The following is a 17,583-nucleotide window of genomic DNA, read 5'->3' on the forward strand; positions in this document are numbered from 1 at the left end:
TATTTACCTCTAGCCCCTTCGGGGGGCTTCCTAAAGGCCGCAGGGGGGCCTGCGAACACCCCCCCCACCGCCGGCCTCAGTAATCATTGCCGTGGCCCATTTTACCATACCTTTGGCCCGTTCGGGCCTCCGTAAGTAGGCGCAGTGGCCATTTTGCCTGCTGCCATGCATGCGCAAATGGCCTTGCAGAGGCCTGGCATGCTCCAGGGCCTCACAGAGGCCATTTGCGCATGCACAGCGGCCCTTAATGGTAATTTTAAATTAAAAAAAAAAAAAAAAACATATTCATGAACCCCGGAACCGGGGGTGTGTGTGTTTTCAAAGGGGGGCTGGACCAAACTGGTCTGGTCAGGTTCAAGTGCAGTTCGCACTCGAACCGAACCGGGCCAGCCGGTTCCGTGCAAACCCCTACTCTAAAACTCTATTATTCTAAAAAGAGAGAGACGTAGGTGTGTGTGTGTGGGGGGGTGTAAGTCAATGAGAGAAGAAAAAGCTGTGTCCAGCTGAAGACGAAGGTGCCCTTGAGGCTGCCGCAGGGCCTCTCAGGGAATCTCATGGGTGCTAGTGACTTCTCTGTCTTGCAAACGTGCCTGCTGGTTGCTTTCGGTTACGTTCTGCTTGCTTGTATGGAAATGAAGCAAACCTTATCCGCTGCCTCCAGTTCTTCAGCCTCCAAGCCTGGCAAGCCTTGCATCTGGAGCTTTTCACCCTTCAGTTGTGCTGCAATAATCTTTTTGAAGTGAGGTGACCAGCGCTGCACACAAGACTCCAAATGTCAGCTGCTGTCAAGTGCTCTGTAGATAATTGGATTGCTAAAGAAAAATATTTGGGGAATAAAACATCTAAGGGCAACATTTTAATGTCAGGCACAAGAGACACGGAAATGTGTTTCTCTTCTTGTTCTTAGATTCTCTCTCCCTCTCCCTCAAAGATGGGACTGTTGTACTCAGAAGCCTCTCTTCACAGTACAAATAAGAGCCAAAATGCAGATGCTTGAAAGGGGAGAATCAACAGGAAAACAGGAAGGGTTGAAAATCCTCACCATATGTTGAGTCACAAAGCCAAGCCTGAAGGAAGGAGACAGCATGCTCAATTACCCAGGCAGAAGCCACAGAAATGCAAATTGCCCGTTTTGCTGGTGGATAACCGGCATTGATGCTGGCCCATTAGGCAACTCTACCTGTAATGTTAATGGGGACACAGTAGATGAAACAGTTCCCAAGAGGGACTTGTTGGGACTCTGAAGCCAATCATTGAAAACCTCATTTTCATAAGAAGCTGCTGGCTAATGCTGTAGAATTTATCGTTCATAATTTAAAAAGAAGAAGCAGGTTAAATCAGTTTCTCATTTAATGAACTCTGCTCTGTCTCATTCATGTTGTTTAGCATTAATCTACATTACAAACTGAAACCAGTTGGGAAATTGTTTTGACAGCCATGGTTCTTTCAAAGAACCATTGTAGTTTTGTACAGGGGCAGAAAATTCTTAGCGGAGGATAACTTAAGAAGAGCCTTGCTGGATCAGACCAAAGCTCTAGCTAGTCCAGCATCTTGCTTTCCACAGTGGCCAGTGAGATGCCTCTGAGAGAGCCCTTTTCTGCAGTTGCTCCTCTACTACTAGTTTTCAGTGGCATCCTTTCTCTGAACATGGAGGTAGCATATAGTTGTCATGATTTGCAGCTGTTGAAAGTCTTGTCTTCCATGAATTTGTCTGATCCTCCTAAACCCATCTAAGCCAGTAACCCTCACTGCTGAAGGAGTTTCATCTTGAAGGACCCCTTTATTCTAATTTGTTCCATTCAGGCTATGTTCCAGAATCCATGGTCAATAGAAAATCAGTGGACATATGCAAGGAGTAGACCTTGTTTGTAGCAACCCTGGGCTGGTTCCAGTAATAGATCCCCAATGTTATTATGAAGGGGACATGCTGAGAGCATGCCTGTATCAATCGGCCCTCTCTTACCCTAAAGAGTGAACCAGAAGTGAACCCTGTCCTGACTGACAGGCCGTGACCTCTAGGGATCAGCCACTCAGTACACAGTGGATGGAACTTTGAGGGCCATGAGACAGGAAGAGAAGTGTGTCTTTGTTCTGAAGGAACTAGGTGGGAGGTGAGGGAAGCAAGGGCAAAAAGGCTTAGTAAGGAGCAATTGAATTTTGTTCCCTCATGGTCAAAAGCTAGCCTGGAGATTTCTCTCAAGCAGAAGGAGCTAGGAGGGGGATGAGAGAGGCCGGGTGGAAGGCTTAGTGAGGAGCAGCAGGAAGCTTGAAATCTCTCCTGGAGTTTGGGATGAGTTTCAAGGGGGAAGGAAGCCAGGGCTTTTGGGCTTCTGAAGGGTTTAGCGAGGGAACAGTTGGCTAGTTAGCTTGTGTTAGATTTCTTTCCTTTTGTGCTTTGCAAATCCATACAACTGGTTTGTGTTTTTATTTGTAACACAACAAACTAAGAGAAACTGAGCCTATGCCCTTTCTTTCAAACTAGGGCATTGTAAAAAATCTCTGTAGACTCCCAAAGGTGCTTTTTGGTATTTTCTTACATTTATGTTCTTTGCAACTGGAGCACCACTATTTTTAAAGTGTGCCTACCTCAATATCATCTGAGGGTGTTTTTTAAAGTAGTCTTGCAAGTACTGAGTGTTTCTGTTACCTGTAACTAAAAGCTGAGAGAGCATCTGACTGAAGCAGTCTATAGTATTCTGAATAAAGTTTTTCTCTTTTTGTCCTTTGTATTTTACCTGCCTCTGAGTGGATTTTTAACTCAGGAAAAAGGGTTTGACTCTGGTGCAAACATGCCTCAATGTTAATTGCTCAGGAACCTACCAAGTTTTCTCACCACATGCAAGTTGCATGTGGAGGAGTTTTTGTATTTTTCCATTGGCAAAGAGAAGGAGAGTTTCCCTGGGATTTTGCCCACACCAGGGGAGAATAAATTCTGTTAAAGAGTGGGCGTGGTGGCAGAGATAGAACTACCAAATGAATAGTTTAGGTTTGACTGGAACAGCCTTTGTTGATCAAACCTGGAGGGAATGATTTAGCATTTTTCTTTCTCCCACATGGGCTTTCTTTGAGACAAAGGCTGGGCTTAAATCCGCTAAAATGTCCATTGTAACATCCTCCACACACATCTTGATGCTTTCCCAGAGTGTCCCTTTATCTGAGTATTTCCCACACATACATGTTCCAGATACTTGTTTAAACAAGTATCTAGAGCACTGTCGAGGGCAGTGTTCTCTCTAATTTTTTTCATCTGTATGTGGAATGGGTTTTGTTCTGGGCGGTAGTACCAAGGCAGTGTATGCACACATGCATTCAGAGTGGGACCTCCCTGGTTCAGCCTGAGCGGGATCTAAAATTGACTGAGCTGATGTAAAAAAAGAGTGACCGTGCACTCATACTGGGAAGGGGGCATTTGGATGAACAGCTACCTACGTACACACACACACACACACACACACACACACACAAACACACCAGGAGGCTGTTGGGATGTCTGCAGAGGATGTTAGAAAGGACACACTCTCAGCACATCCCCTTCCCAAGCATATGTGCTACTACTGTGTCATTGAAACTGGCCTATTCACTTTATGGACTGTTCAGACACCTGGACAAGACCTAGATTTTTCAGCTGATATATGGGATGGATTGAGTTGATTGCCTTGGCAATATTGTGATACTTTGCATTTTGGGCTGCTATTGTAACCCCTGCTCTTTAAGGGTTAAAACATCCAGTGAGATAGGCTTGACCAGTAGGGGGCTGCAAGTTGAATAAAGGTAAAGTGTGCCTTCAAGTCAGTGTTGACTCTTGGCTACCGCAGAGCCCTGTGGTTGTCTTTGGTAGAATACAGGAGGGGTTTACCATTGCCATCTCCCACACAGCTTGAGATGATGCCTTTCAGCATCTTCCTATATCACTGCTGCCCAATATAGGTGTTTCCCTACAGTCTGGGAAACATACTATCAGGAATTCAAACCGGCAACCTCTGGCTAGCTAGTCAAGTCATGTCCTCGCTGCACCATTAGGTGGCTTGCAAATTGAATAGGGACTACCATATATGATTTTTTTTTTAAAGGTGCAATCCTCCTCCGAGGATCCAGAGGCCTGCTGAACAAGGTCCCTGAAGAGGGAGCTCCTGTGAGCTGGTTATTGTTGAAGGTAAAGCGTGTGGTTGAGTCAGTGTCGGCTCCTGGCAGCCACAGAGCCCTGTGGTTGTCTTTGGTAGAATACAGGAGGGGGTTATCATTGCCTCCTCCCGCACAGTATGAGATGATGCCTTTCAGCATCTTCCTATATTGCTGCTGCCCAATATAGGCATTTCCCATAGTCTGGGAAACATACCAATGGGGATTCGAACCAGCAACCTCTGGCTTGGCAGTCAAGCCATTTTTCCGCTGCACCTTTCGGTGGCTTGGTTATTTGTTAAGCCTATATTTATTACTTCCAGACTTTCAAGAACGGGAAACAGAACCAGACTGTATCTTAATGCAACAGCAAAGAAAGAACTCTAAACAAGCCAACAACCACAACACAAAAGGAAAAACCTCCATTTGGATACATGAGTCTGAGCAAGTCTCTGTAACCTATTTATTTTATTTTGCAAATTTTGTTGTTTGTGTTTCAACTGGAGGTTTGAACCCGTTCAAACAGGTTCGAATTTGAACCGAACTGGGTTTTTTTTTAGCAAAACCAAAACCGAACCTCCCCCTCCCGGTTTGAACCCAGTTCAAATTTGAACTGAACCGGGCAACCAGTTTTGTGCACATCCCTAGTTGCCAAAGCAATAACTGAGAAGCCATTCTGGGCTCCTGGTTGCAGCTAGGCTAAGAGCTGTAGCCTGGATGCCCAGGATAAATAGTGAAGCCCAGGGTATTGGGTCAGAAACAGGAGAGCCCCCCCCCCGTGCATGCACAGCCTCTTGTGGGGCCCTAGGCAGACCAGAGGAGTCAGTAGCCAGGCAATTTTATTAACAAATATCCATTATTAATGACCATTTATATACTGCACTTCAACCAAAGTTCCCAAAGCAGTTTACATAGAAAAATAAACAAGACATAAATAAGATGGTCCCCTGTCCCCAAAGGGCTCACAATCTAAAAAATATGCATATTTTATATGCTTATAGCAAATAGCCACTGGAGGGATGCTGTGCTGGGGTGGGATAGGGCCGCTTGCTCCCCCTCTGCTAAATATAAGAGAATCACCACTTGAAAAGGTGTCTCTTTGCTCAGTTAGCAGGCGGCCCACATTGGTAGGTGACATGAAAACCCAGCCTAGGAAAAGTGCCACCAGAGTCCACTCTCTTCCCATGTGGGACCTTAAGGAAGGCTGGTAATCAGGATGGATGCCGCCAGCCACCACAGCTTCTCCTAAGCATTCCAAGTGCAGCACCAAGCAGCCAGGGTGGATTGGTCAGTTTACACACGCAGATGAGTCCTAGTGATATGCATCTTTGTGTACAGCAGCCCTGAAAAGAACACACTATCAGAATGCCATCACTTCCCTGCCACGGTTAAGATCGAGTGATGAAAAATGGCAACTTGCAGCAGCTGTAATTAGAAAGCACAAGATGGACACGTCCGAGACACCTCAGCAGTGTTGAGATGAGGGCGAAACTAGGAATGGGAGCCCGGCAATTGCTTTCTGCCTCTATTAAGGTGTAGTGAGTGCCAGTTCAGATTAATGCTGGTCACAACACGATTGGGACAGAGTCTTCCTGAGAAGGTCCATCACAAGAGGATGAACCAATGTACTGCTGGTACACCCCTTCATCATGTGAAGGGGGTGTACATCTGAATCACCCCTCTACACAATCCCACAGGGTTTGGGAGCATGTGTACAAGGGGTTATTCAGAGGAACGCCCGCTTCGCATGATTAAGGGACACCCCTACAGTGACAAGACATCCTCCTGAGACACCAGGATGGGAGCACTCTTAAGAGCATCCCTGACCTCCTCATGCATGCAAGGTGATGCTTGTCCAAACTAGATAAGGATCAGTTTTCAGATCTGGTGCGCAAACAAAATCCTGGATAGAATTGTTTGCAAGGGACAGCTTGTATATGCAGTGTGGCAGTGCTCTAGTGCAGAAATTCAGGCCATGGCAAATTCACTGTGCAGGTGGACCAGGCAGGAGGCACAAGTGGCAGAGGGGCTCAAGGTGGAAATGCTCCCCTACAGTCGTGCTTTAAATCAGCTTCATGAGGGAGAGGAGTCTGGCCAGAAGCAAGAAATGTGTAGTGAGTTTGGCCCACGTCAGACTATGTCATTAGTACTCATGAATCTAAATACCACCTCCAACAGTGACTGCGTGGTATAGCCCCACCCTTTTGTTGGACTAGCTCAGGGATGTTCACATAGTGCATGGTTTATCTGTGGAATTCTCTGCCACAGGATATAGTGATGGTTACTAAGCCACTTGATGGCACAGCAGGGAAATGACTTGATTATCATGCCAGAGGTTGCCTGTTCAAATCCCCGCTAATATGTTTTCTCCAGACTATGGGAAACACCTATATTGGGCAGCAGCGATATAGGAAGATGCTGAAATGCATCATCTGATACTGCATGTGAGATGGCAATGGTAAACCCCACCTGTATTCTACCAAAGACAACCACAGAGCTCTGTGGTCACCAGGAGCTGATATTGACTTGATGGCACACTTTACCTTACTAGCTGAGATGGCTTTAAAAGGGACTTGGACAAATTCATGGAGGACAGGTCTATCAATGGCTACTAGTCTAATGGTAAGAGAGTCAGCGTGGTGTAGTGGTTAGAGTGCTGGGGAGACCCGAGTTCAAATCCCCATTCAGCCATGATACTTGCTGGGTGACTCTGGGCCAGTCACTTCTCTCTCAGCCTAACAAAAGAACAGCCCTGCTGGATCAGGCCCAAGGCCCATCTAGTCCAGCATCCTGTTTTGCACAGTGGCCCATGAGATCCCACCAGCAGCCACAGGCAGGAGTTGAGGGCATGTCCTCTCTCCTGCTGTTACTCCTCTTCAACTGGTACTCAAGAGGCATCCTGCCTTTGAGGCTGGAGGTGGCCCACAGACTAGTTGCCGTTGATAAGACCTCTCCTCCATTAAGTTATCCAAACCCTTCTTAAAGCCATCCAGGTTGTTGGCCATCACCACATCTTGTGGCAGGGAATTCCACAAGTGGATTATGCATTGTGTGAAAATGTACTTCCGTTTGTTGGTCCTAGATTTCCCGGCAATCAATTTCATGGAGTGACCCCTGGTTCTAGTGTTATGGGAGAGGGAGAATTTCTCTCTATTTTCTCCACACCATGCATGGTTGTATAGACTTCTATCGTGTCTCCCCGCAGTCTTCTTTTTTCGAAACTAAAAAGCCCCAGGTGTTGTAGCCTTGCCTCATAAGAGAGGTGCTCTAGGCCCCTGATCATCTCGGTTGCCCTCCTCTGCAGCTTTTCCAGTTCAACAATGCCCTTTTTTAGATGTGGCGACTGTGTAGACCTACTTCACAGGGATGTTGTGAGGAGAAACTTAAATATGTAGTACACCGCTCTGGGCTCCTTGGAGGAAGAGCGGGATATAAAATGTAATAAATAAATAAATGACCATAGGCCACCTCCAGCCTCAGAGGCCAGATGCCTCTGAATACCAGTTGCAGGGGAGCAACAGCAAGGAAAAGGGCATGGCCTCACCTCTTGCCTGTGGGCTTCGCAGAGGCATCTGGTGGGCCACTGTGTGAAACAGGATGCTGGACTAGGTGAGCTTGGGCCTGATCCAATGCTCTTGCTCCCAAGGGCCGGAACTGCCCTGAGCTGTAGGTAAACGCCAAGACTGTTACCTGGAGCCTTAAAAGCCATCCATTGGAGACCTTTGTGTAGCTCTGGCTGAGCGACGGGCCTCCAGGACTTGTTCAAAAAACAGAGGGACACTTTTAATGTTTGTGCCGTTTGGTTAGCTGTTTGACAAAAAGGTATCCCTCGTGGGATATGCCAGTGTCAATGCAAAAACTGACACTCACAAGATTGTGGCTTCTTCTACCCAAACCCCTGCCACTCAGTCGCTGTGTAAATCAACATCTCTTGAGCCAACCTCCCTCAAGAACCACTGCAAGGAACAGATGCTTGGAGGAGGCTGTAGCCCAAATTGGTCATGGCCAAATCCTGATGAAGTCAAGGAAGCCATTCGCTCATACCTGGAGCCCTATTCAGATATAACACTGAACTTTTATACAGGAGTCTGTATGCATGTACATGTATTTGAGTGAATGATTGTACCTGCATTTTAAAATTGAACGTGGACACAGACCTTCTCACATGCAACTGCTGGATGTGCACTGAGCATAACACATGAATAACTGTGTATACATTCAGATCTAGAGACGTGTACACTGTACACAGATTAGACACACATTGGATGTAATGTAAACAGGGCATATAAATCTCATCGCTTTCAACGGGATTTAGTCACAACGAGAGAGCTAAGTCAGTCCTACATAGCTAAAGAGCTATGTGTGACATCCTGAGCTCCTTGGAGAAAGCAGGATACAAGTGTGATAAATAAAACATACAAATAATTGTAAACACCCACTCGGTTAAAAGCATTTGACATTCATGATGATTTAAAAAATATCACGATTTTCTTCTAAACCCGTGTAGAGATTTTTCAAGGCTTAGATCGATCCTGTCCCCCGGCCTTCACCCACAGGGACACATTTCTGAAATAATAATAGAACAGAAGCAGAGCTGAAATCTTCTCCAACCTCCCTCCCTGGCTGCTGTTTTCCAGTGGCATTGTTCTTCCTAACTGTTATAGGCTGGCAACTGATATTTTTCTCCCCCAGAAGCACCCAGGAATGACTTTCCATCTTTGTTTCTCAAATCTGGCTTGGCAGATGCTGTTGGACTACAACTCTCATCACCCCCTGCCACAATAACCTTCGGCCATTGTGGCTGGGAGTAATGGGAGCTGTAGTCCAACATCATCAGAGGGAGCCAGGTTTGAGAGTCCCTGCTCTATATGGCAATGTAGCATCACTCTGAGAGCAGCTTCTGGGGGCAGGGTTAGCCCCCTGCTGCAGCAGATGCCAAGAAGAGCACCGCTGCTGCCATTGGTAAGTATCACCCTTCTGATATCTCCAGAATGGATATTGCAACCATATGAGAGGAGAGCTGGTCTTCTGCGTAGCAAGCATGACTTGACCCCTTAGCTAAGCAGGGTCTGCCCTGGTTGCATATGAATGGGAGAGTTGATGTGTGAGCACTGCAAGAGATTCCCCTTAAGGGATGGAGCCGCTCTGGGAAGAGCAGCAGGTTCCAAGTGCCCTCCCTGGAATCTCCAAGACAGGGCTGAGAGAGATTCCTGCCTGCAACCTTAGAGAAGCTGCTGCCAGTATGTGCAGACAATACAGAGCTAGACAGACCACGGGTCTGACTCAGTATATGGCAGTTTCCTATGTTCCACCTGCAAATAGGATCAAACTGGGTCGGGAGGGCATGTTGCGTCAGCAGGAATAGGACATGCACCAAGTGCAGGAACAGGGCATGCATCAGATGCAGGAACAGGAGATGCGCCAGGTGCAGTTTGGTGGACATATATACAAAAGTGATAATGCAGTTATTAATTACATGCAAACAATACCAAAGTTACTGCAGAGGATGCTTCCCATATTTATGAAATCCCTATTTCAAAATCTGGTGCAGGAATACACAAGTTAGAGGACAGTATGGGGGTGAGAATGATCCAGCGAGCCAGTGGTATCACTGCTTGGGAAGAGTTGAAAAAAACATACATATTGATGCTTATATAGTCTTAAGTGGTAGATACTTCCCTGTGCCTCTGCTGAGGCTGGCACAATCTGCCTCCCACCCAAAGCACATTCAGACAATGTCTGAGCAGTGCCTTCATGGTCCCTGCCAACTGCTACTTCTCAGTGCACCCCGCCGCCCACCAATTATCTCCAGCATCATTTGAATTCACTGCCATTTAATCCTATTGGCTATGATGCCCCACATATAATACTGAATCACACCGACGGCATGGGTGTTCCATGTAGCACCGCAACAAAGAAGACAACGACACAGAAGAGAAGCAACGGCCAGAGAAATAATGAGGTGTTAAACAGCATCCCAACACTTTGCAGTGGGTATCAAAGATAATAAGAATATAAAAGGGAGGCAATATCGACACACAGAGAAATAAACATGAAACTAGCTGGGTCATGTTAGCGAATGCTGAGATGGATATTTTCAAGGATGAATTTTTGGTTTGAAATGTTGGGGGCATTATAATTCAGGGCCTGCTGAAATGCAAGCAAGTTCAGGAGAAGGCGTTTTCTACAACATAAGAGGAGCTTACAGTATCTTTGAGAAGGTGATTTGGTAGCATTACAGCACCTCTCAGCAATCAGACCTCACAGCTATCAATTCCCCACAATACCCCAAATACTGGCAAGAGTATGTCAGCCTAATGATGTTGCATTTGCATGATCTGCATCACACAAGAGCAAGGCCATTATTTCCAACACAATACACACTGTTTCTGTGCGAGTGGCACAGATAACACATTACTAGGCTGGTGTCTTGCGCAATACATTGTGTTGTTCTGGGACAGTTTGAGGACAAATGGTGGAAGCCATCAGGGCTGCTATTTCCCCGCAGAACAAATACATCATCTGGGCACAGTGGGCAACAATGATGGCTGCCTGGAGTTGGCCACTGAGAGGAGTCCCATGGCCACCACCATAGGCACCAATGAAAAACAGAAACAAAAAACTGAGCTACTGCTGCCCTGATGGTAAGCTCCCCCACAAAGTTTTTGACTTTTGTAGTTTCAAAGAAATTAAGTGGGCCATTTCATGGCAGCCTTGGTTTCCAAATTAGCCTCATGAATCATGCATCCTGGGTTTTTTGGCTTCGGGTCCAATCTCCAAAGCAGGGACTCTGACATCTCTCTTGCAATGTGGAGTGAAAGATGTGCAAGTCCTTGCTTTGGCTACACTCATGAAAACAGGCAGCAGAAGATATTCTCACTTCCTTTCCTCCCACTCTCCATGCATACAACGCTTTGACGGCTGGGACAAGCACTGTGCTGGGAAACAGACCCCTCATCATGATGTGTTGTGATGTCCAAAGTGAATCTTTGGTGACTGGGCTGGAATGACTATTGACTGATAGGAGTAAGGGGTTCTCAGCTTTGATGATGTTGGACTACAACTCCCATCATTCCCAGCCCAATGGAGTTGCAGTCCAACAACATCTGGGGACTCAAGGCTAGGCACCCTGATATAAGTGACTGGCAAAACAGAGATACCATATTTACCAGAATACAAGATGACTCTAAGTTTAAGATGACCCCCTGATTTCTAACATGAAAGAACTTGGACAAACCTAGTCTCAGATTCAGGTAAATACAGTAGTTTTAAAATTATTTAGTTCAGTGTTTTGTCAATAGATATGCTGGGTTTCCAACCAGGCAATAGGATTCATTCAGTGGGACTTTGAAAAACAAGCGTAGTAGCAGCAGCTTATGTATTATCTTCCAAGTTAAGGCCAGGGGGTGTTAGAATGTGTTCAGGCGGTGTATCCAGATATTCTCTCTTGCTTCTAGTGGCTCTGGGTTGGATGGGTTGATTTCCAAGTCTGAAAGGCTGTGTTCACCAACATGCATGTTTTGCAATAGGCTACATCCAAGCTTTACCTAAACAATTATGTATTTGTGATTGGCTGATTCCTAGTAAGATCCAGCACTGACTTGAACACAGGACTTTAAGTGGTCCCAAGAGAAAGTTCAATCCTCTCTTAAAGTACAACAGAATCACTCTTGAGCCACACTGACCTAAGAGCTGCATGTTCCCCTTCTCCAAAACAACAAAATGTAGTACAAAAATTATACACTGTACAAGCAACCAAGTCTTAAAATTGCTCCCGTCCTTTTTGCCAATCGGGCTTGAGCAGCACAATTACATTCAACAAGGTCACCAAACAAAACTGTTGAGGTAGTTCATAGCAAGTCTTGTTTAATGCCATTGTTAGTTGAAGCCTGGTCCAGGTTTTCCATCATCAAAACCTGCGTTTTGTCCATCCAATTCCCTTGTTGAGTCAATCTCCCGGTACCTGTTGTCATAAGGTTACAGGTACCCTCCTGGTGACCAGCTACTGGTAAAATAGCATTGCTCTGTCCCCGCTGGGAATAAATCTCCCTGGGTATCATGTCCCCAGAGCAGAGCTGAAGCCTAAAGGCTGCCTGGAAACCTCGCCGGAAGTTCTCATTGAAGAAGCCATAAATGATGGGATTGATGCTGCTGTTGAAGAAGGCCAACCAGTGAGCAAAAGGGTAGATGTAGATATTGATGATTTGCAACTGGCCTTCATTCAGGTTGGCATAGTCGGAGAGCATGGCCAAGGTCCAGAGAGGCAGCCACGAGAGGATGAAAAGCAGTGCTACAATGATGAGCATCTTGATGACTTTCAGCTTCTTCCTGTACACAGAGTGGCGCTCCTGGCCTTGCTTCCCGGTGGCAGGCACTGCTGTACTGAAGAGAGTGATCCCTATCCGAGCGTACATGATGACAATGAGAGAAAGGGGAGCCAAGTAGATATTGGCAAAGAGGACTGTCGTATAGATCTTCCGCATGTCCTGGTTGGGCCAGTCCTCCCGGCACCAGTAGATGGGGCTGCTTTGGTTGCCAATGCCGAGGATCACCCGGAAACGCTTCTCCTCCTCCACCTTCAGCATCACAGCAGATGGACACATAATGGCGATGGCCAGAATCCAGACAACAGCTATGATGACAACAGCCGTCCATAGGGTGAGCTTTTGTTTAAATGGGTAAACAATGGAACGGAACCTGAAATGAAGAGATATAGCACCTTAAAGTCTGGCAGACAGCTACATCATCATCATCATCATCATTATCATCATCTATATCCTGCTCTTCCTGCAAGGAGCCCAGAGCGGTGTACTACATATTTAAGTTTCTCCTCACAACAACCCTATGAAGTAGGTTAGGCTGAGAGAGAAGTGACTGGCCCAGAGTCACCCAGCAAGTATCATGGCAGAATTGGGATTTGAACTCGGGTCTCCCCAGTCCTAGTCCAGCACTCTAACCACAACACCACGCTGGCTCCATTTCCATTATCTCCAGAGCAGAAGCTGAATGTTTGCCCTGGTTTTCCAGGGTTGTTAACTGTTTGTATGTTTAATTAGTTTTATTCTGTTTCTATATATTTGATTTTAATTCTTAATTGGTTTTTATGGGTTTTATTCTGTTGTAAACCGCCCTGAGCCATTTTTGTAAGGGTGGTACATAAATCGAATAAATAAACAAAATAAATACATATCCGCACCTCAAATTTCAAACACAGTTTCCCATGGGAGCAAGGAGGAAAGAATGGAGATTGGGTACAACTCCATCCCCTACCAGAGGTTTCTATACATGTTCAGGGATCCATATCCCCCTCCCAACTAGCGAGCAAATTACATCTGAACCAGGTGCGGAGCCATGACGTGAGCGGCCTGTGCCCAGCCCCACATCAGATGCAGGGGGCGTGGTCTGGCTCCCAAACAGAGCTGCGTGGCTCCGTTCAGGAGTTAGAGCTTGACCGGCGCTGCATTTGCAGCATGGCTTCTGGCCGCGCTGCAAATGCAGCGTTGGCTGTCCAACTCCAACGGAGTTGAACAGAGCCTTAAAGGCAGGGAAGAGCCGCTCCTGGCCGCGCCGCAAACGCAGCACCAGCCATTTTACTCCCGAACGGGGCCGTGCAGCCCCGCTTGGGAGCTAAACCAGCACCCACGTGTCAAACGTCAGACGCGGGGTGTGTGTGTGTGTGTCAGGGCCAAGAGGTGCGGCCCCTGATTGGTGGTGGCCCGGGTTCTCTGAACCTGTTCGCCCAATGGTGGTTCCGCCCCTGATCTGAACTGTCACATGCCCTGTGGACAGCTGCTAAAGGGATGCCCTAAAACAGGGCTTCTTAATCTTTGTCCATTGTGGCTGGTGATGATGGGAATTGTTGTCCAACATCTGGAACCCAACTTAGGAAGCTGCCCTGTACCAAGTCAGACCACTGGTTAATCTAGCTCAGCATTGTCTATACTGACTGGCAGCAGCTCTCCAAGGTTCCAGGCAGGAGCAGTGGTCCCTCTAATTTTTGTCACCTCTGTGCAGAATGAGTTTTGTTCTGGGCGGCAGTATCAAGGCAGTGTGTGCACATGTGCATTCAGAGTGGCACCTTCCTGAGTCAATCTGAGCGGGATCTAAAATGAACTGAGTGGGCATCCAAAAGCTTGTGAGCATGTGCATGAGCGCACGCCTTAGAGGGAACAGTGGGCAGGAGTTTCTCTCAGTCCTACTTGGAAATGCCAGGGGTGAACCTGGGACTCTCTGCATGCCAGCATGCTGGTGCTCTTCTACTGAGCTATGGCCCCATCCCCTGAAGGGAATATTTTACAATGCTCATATGCAGTCACCCATCCAAATGCAAGCCAAGCTGGACCCTACTTAGCAAAGGGGCTAAATCTGGCTCATTACCACAAGACCAGCTCTCCACACTAAAGAATCCCACTACAACATGCCTGGTTTTTACTTATCTGCTGAGAGTGAGATTATATGGGATAATTTGGAAATTGTGAAGTCTAGAAGACCACACTGGGGTTGGAGATGGTCATACCAAATATATATTTTGATGTATTTTCATAAAGGTTTAGGCTGGGTGTTTGTTGGGCAGGCATGAGTGGTTTGCCTTTGATCACTACAATAGTAGAAGAAGATACTTTATCAAAATGGCACTTTGGGGTTTTTCTTCATTTAATACAAACTTGTAAGTTGATTTTCTGCACACTGGAGAATGTTTTCTCCACACATCTGCCTCCCCCAGCATTTTAAAAAGTGAAAAAACTATACCAGTTTACTAATCTGTTTAAATAGACTGCTGTCCTAACTCACCATGAGTTTCCTTGTCAGGTGCTATTTAGAAAGCAATCCATTAAGTCTAATGCCTTTTAAAAATTCTAATAGCTATTATTAATTATTTAATTGTTGCCTGATTTTCTTTGCGCACTTAGAAAACAAGATGATTATGATTCACAAATGGATGATCAAACTTTTATTGTAATCAATGTGAATAATATGCTTCCAAGGTTTTTGCAAAAGAGATTGAGACTGTAGGCTGGTGAGAGGCAAAAACAAATAAAAATCAAAAGATGGAATACTCCCCACCCAAGCCTCTGCACTCAAATTACCACTCACATGAGACTATTGCCTGGAGACAAAATCCCTGCAAACTGACCTCCTAGTAGTGAGTCCTGCTCTGCATTCAGAGATATATGCCCTTAACATAAGAACAGCCCTACTGGATCAGGCCTGAGGCCTATCTAGTCCAGCACCCTCTTTCCTACACAGTGGCCCACCAGATGCCTCTGAGAAGGTCACAGGCAAGAGGTGAAGGCATGCCCTCTCTCCTGCTGTTGCTCCCCTGCAACTGGTATTGAGTGGGCTCTTGTTTTAGAGGCCCTTCATAACAAGAGGCTGTCTTCACCAAGTCTTCCCCTATTTCCCTGTGCACTTCTGCCCAACTGAGGTGGTGGAAGGAATCCCTGGGAGACCTGTCCCCTCCTCCTCCTCCTCCATCACCCCCTCCACTCTGTGTGCCAGCGCTGGCAGCAGATACAGCAGGATCTGATGGAGAGGAGAAGGCATACTGCCTTCAAACCAGGAACCCCTGAAGGCCAGAGAGGCAGAGCCTGACCAGGGCAGAGTGGTATTTCAGGGATCAGTCTGCCTTTGACTGTTGGGTTGACATGTCTCATGGCTCGCGCCATGATGCTACCCATCTGGCGGTCTGGGCCTCATCAGAGCTCTATTGTGCTGTTTTGTTGCTCAAGGTCAGCCACCAGACCTTGCAGGACATGACGGGACAGGATGTCAACCCATAATTCCTCAGGCCAGGGATGGGCAACCCTAACCCTCTGGCTGTTACTGAACTGCAACTCCCATCAATCCCAGCCACAATTTGTTGTGGCTGGGATTGATGGGAGTTGTGGTTCCACAACCGCTGGAGGGTCAGGTTTGCCCACCTCTGCCTGAGGCACCACACCAAGAGGAAGGGTTCTCTTACAGAAAGGGAAGCTCTGTTTGAAATTCCCACCTCTGCCTTTTAGTAAAAAAAAAAAAAAAAAGTGGGGGGCATGCTGAGAAGGGCTGAATGATCCTCTTTGGCCTTTAGCAGACCTCTGCAGACCCAAGACACTCCCCCCACCCCCGCCCCTCACTTGGCAGTGCAGGTTGCCAGGATGTCAGACATGAACTAAGCTATTTGCTGGTCATTCACACTTGATCACATCACTTGTCCAACCGGATCAAAATGCAGAGGGAGGATGGGTGGGTGACTGCTTCGAGGGAGAGGCTTTAATTCACAAGGAGAAGGGCACAGACATGCACACACCTTCAAGCAAAGTGGCAGCGTCCCATGAGGTTCTTTGTCCACACTTGGAAATACGAAACTTGAAAAATTATGTTGGCCAGCCCTTTAAAATCCAGCTAGTTTCCTTCACACCTAGAAGCTCCACTTGTTGATTTTAGGTCCATTTTAAGAAACATGCAGAACAGCATGCATTTAAAAAGCCAATACAACTAAAACACAAGCAGGTTAATACAGCAGTAACGGTGCAGTCAAAACTGCAATCAAAGCAGTTTGTCGCTCTGTTTCCACAAAGCTTGAGCCTCAAGAAGCTTGGGGAGGGGGAAGCCATGTAACCTGGCCTTCCCTGGGTGCCTTTCTACCGAGCAACACACTCTAAATCAGCACTGGAGTGATTATTGTTCTGCTTGTGTGCGACTCCATCCTGCTCCTACTGATTTATTTATTTAACTATCTATCAAACTTCTATACCGCCCAAACCTTCGTCTCTGGGCGGTTAACATAAAACTATTAAAACACATATAAAAAGTTAAAACAATTCAACAATTTAAAATCAACCATAAAATTAAAACAGACAATTTTAAAAAGCTGGGAAAGCTGGGGTGAAAAGATGGGTTTTCAGATGTTTTTTAAAAAATTACCAGAGATGGGGAGGATCGTATCTCAACAGGGAGCGCATTCCACAATCTTGGGGAAGTAACTGAGAAGACTCGTCTCTGTGTAGCCACCAGACGAGTTGGGGGTAACTGGAGACGGACCTCCTCAGATGACCTCGATGGGCGGTGTGGCTCATAGTGAAGAAGATGCTCTCTTAAATACCCAGGGCCTAAGCTGTTTAGGGCTTTATAAGTTATAACTAGCACTTTGTATTTTGCCCGGAAACCAATTGGTTGCCTCGATTGCACAATCAATGAATGAAATGTTGGGGGTTGCTGGGAAATGAAATGAAGTGCTTGAACTCAAGACTGGTTTCCAGGCTTGTACGGAGTCCTACCTGTCAACCGCAATTGCCACCAAAGTGAAGACAGAAGCCGAGACAGATATTCCCTGGACCATCCCGTTCATCTTGCAGACCATATTCCCAAACGGCCATCCTGTTGGATAAAATGACAGTTGGATGAAGAGATCAAAGCTGCACTTGGATCACTTTAACAGTTAAAGCTATATAAGTAAGGCTGAGCTGAACAGTGGTCCCCCCA

At 46.5% G+C, this 17,583-nt stretch overlaps 1 protein-coding gene across 7 annotated transcripts in view; it reads right to left on the reverse strand.

The window, feature by feature from the left end:
• Positions 1–4,941: 4,941 nt before the first annotated feature.
• NPFFR2 (neuropeptide FF receptor 2) overlaps positions 4,942–17,583 on the reverse strand; it is a 63,331-nt gene continuing 50,689 nt past the window's right edge. For all 7 annotated transcript variants that reach the window (XM_053257050.1, XM_053257045.1, XM_053257048.1 and 4 more), the window contains 2 exons: positions 17,379–17,478; positions 4,942–12,816 (listed from right to left, as the gene is read on the reverse strand). In XM_053257050.1, the coding sequence (XP_053113025.1) occupies positions 11,970–12,816; positions 17,379–17,478 (947 nt within the window). In that variant the 3' untranslated portion in view covers positions 4,942–11,969. The remainder of the gene's footprint in view (positions 12,817–17,378; positions 17,479–17,583) is intronic.

This window comes from Hemicordylus capensis, chromosome 5 (assembly GCF_027244095.1).
Source record: "Hemicordylus capensis ecotype Gifberg chromosome 5, rHemCap1.1.pri, whole genome shotgun sequence".
Lineage (NCBI taxonomy): Eukaryota > Metazoa > Chordata > Lepidosauria > Squamata > Cordylidae > Hemicordylus > Hemicordylus capensis.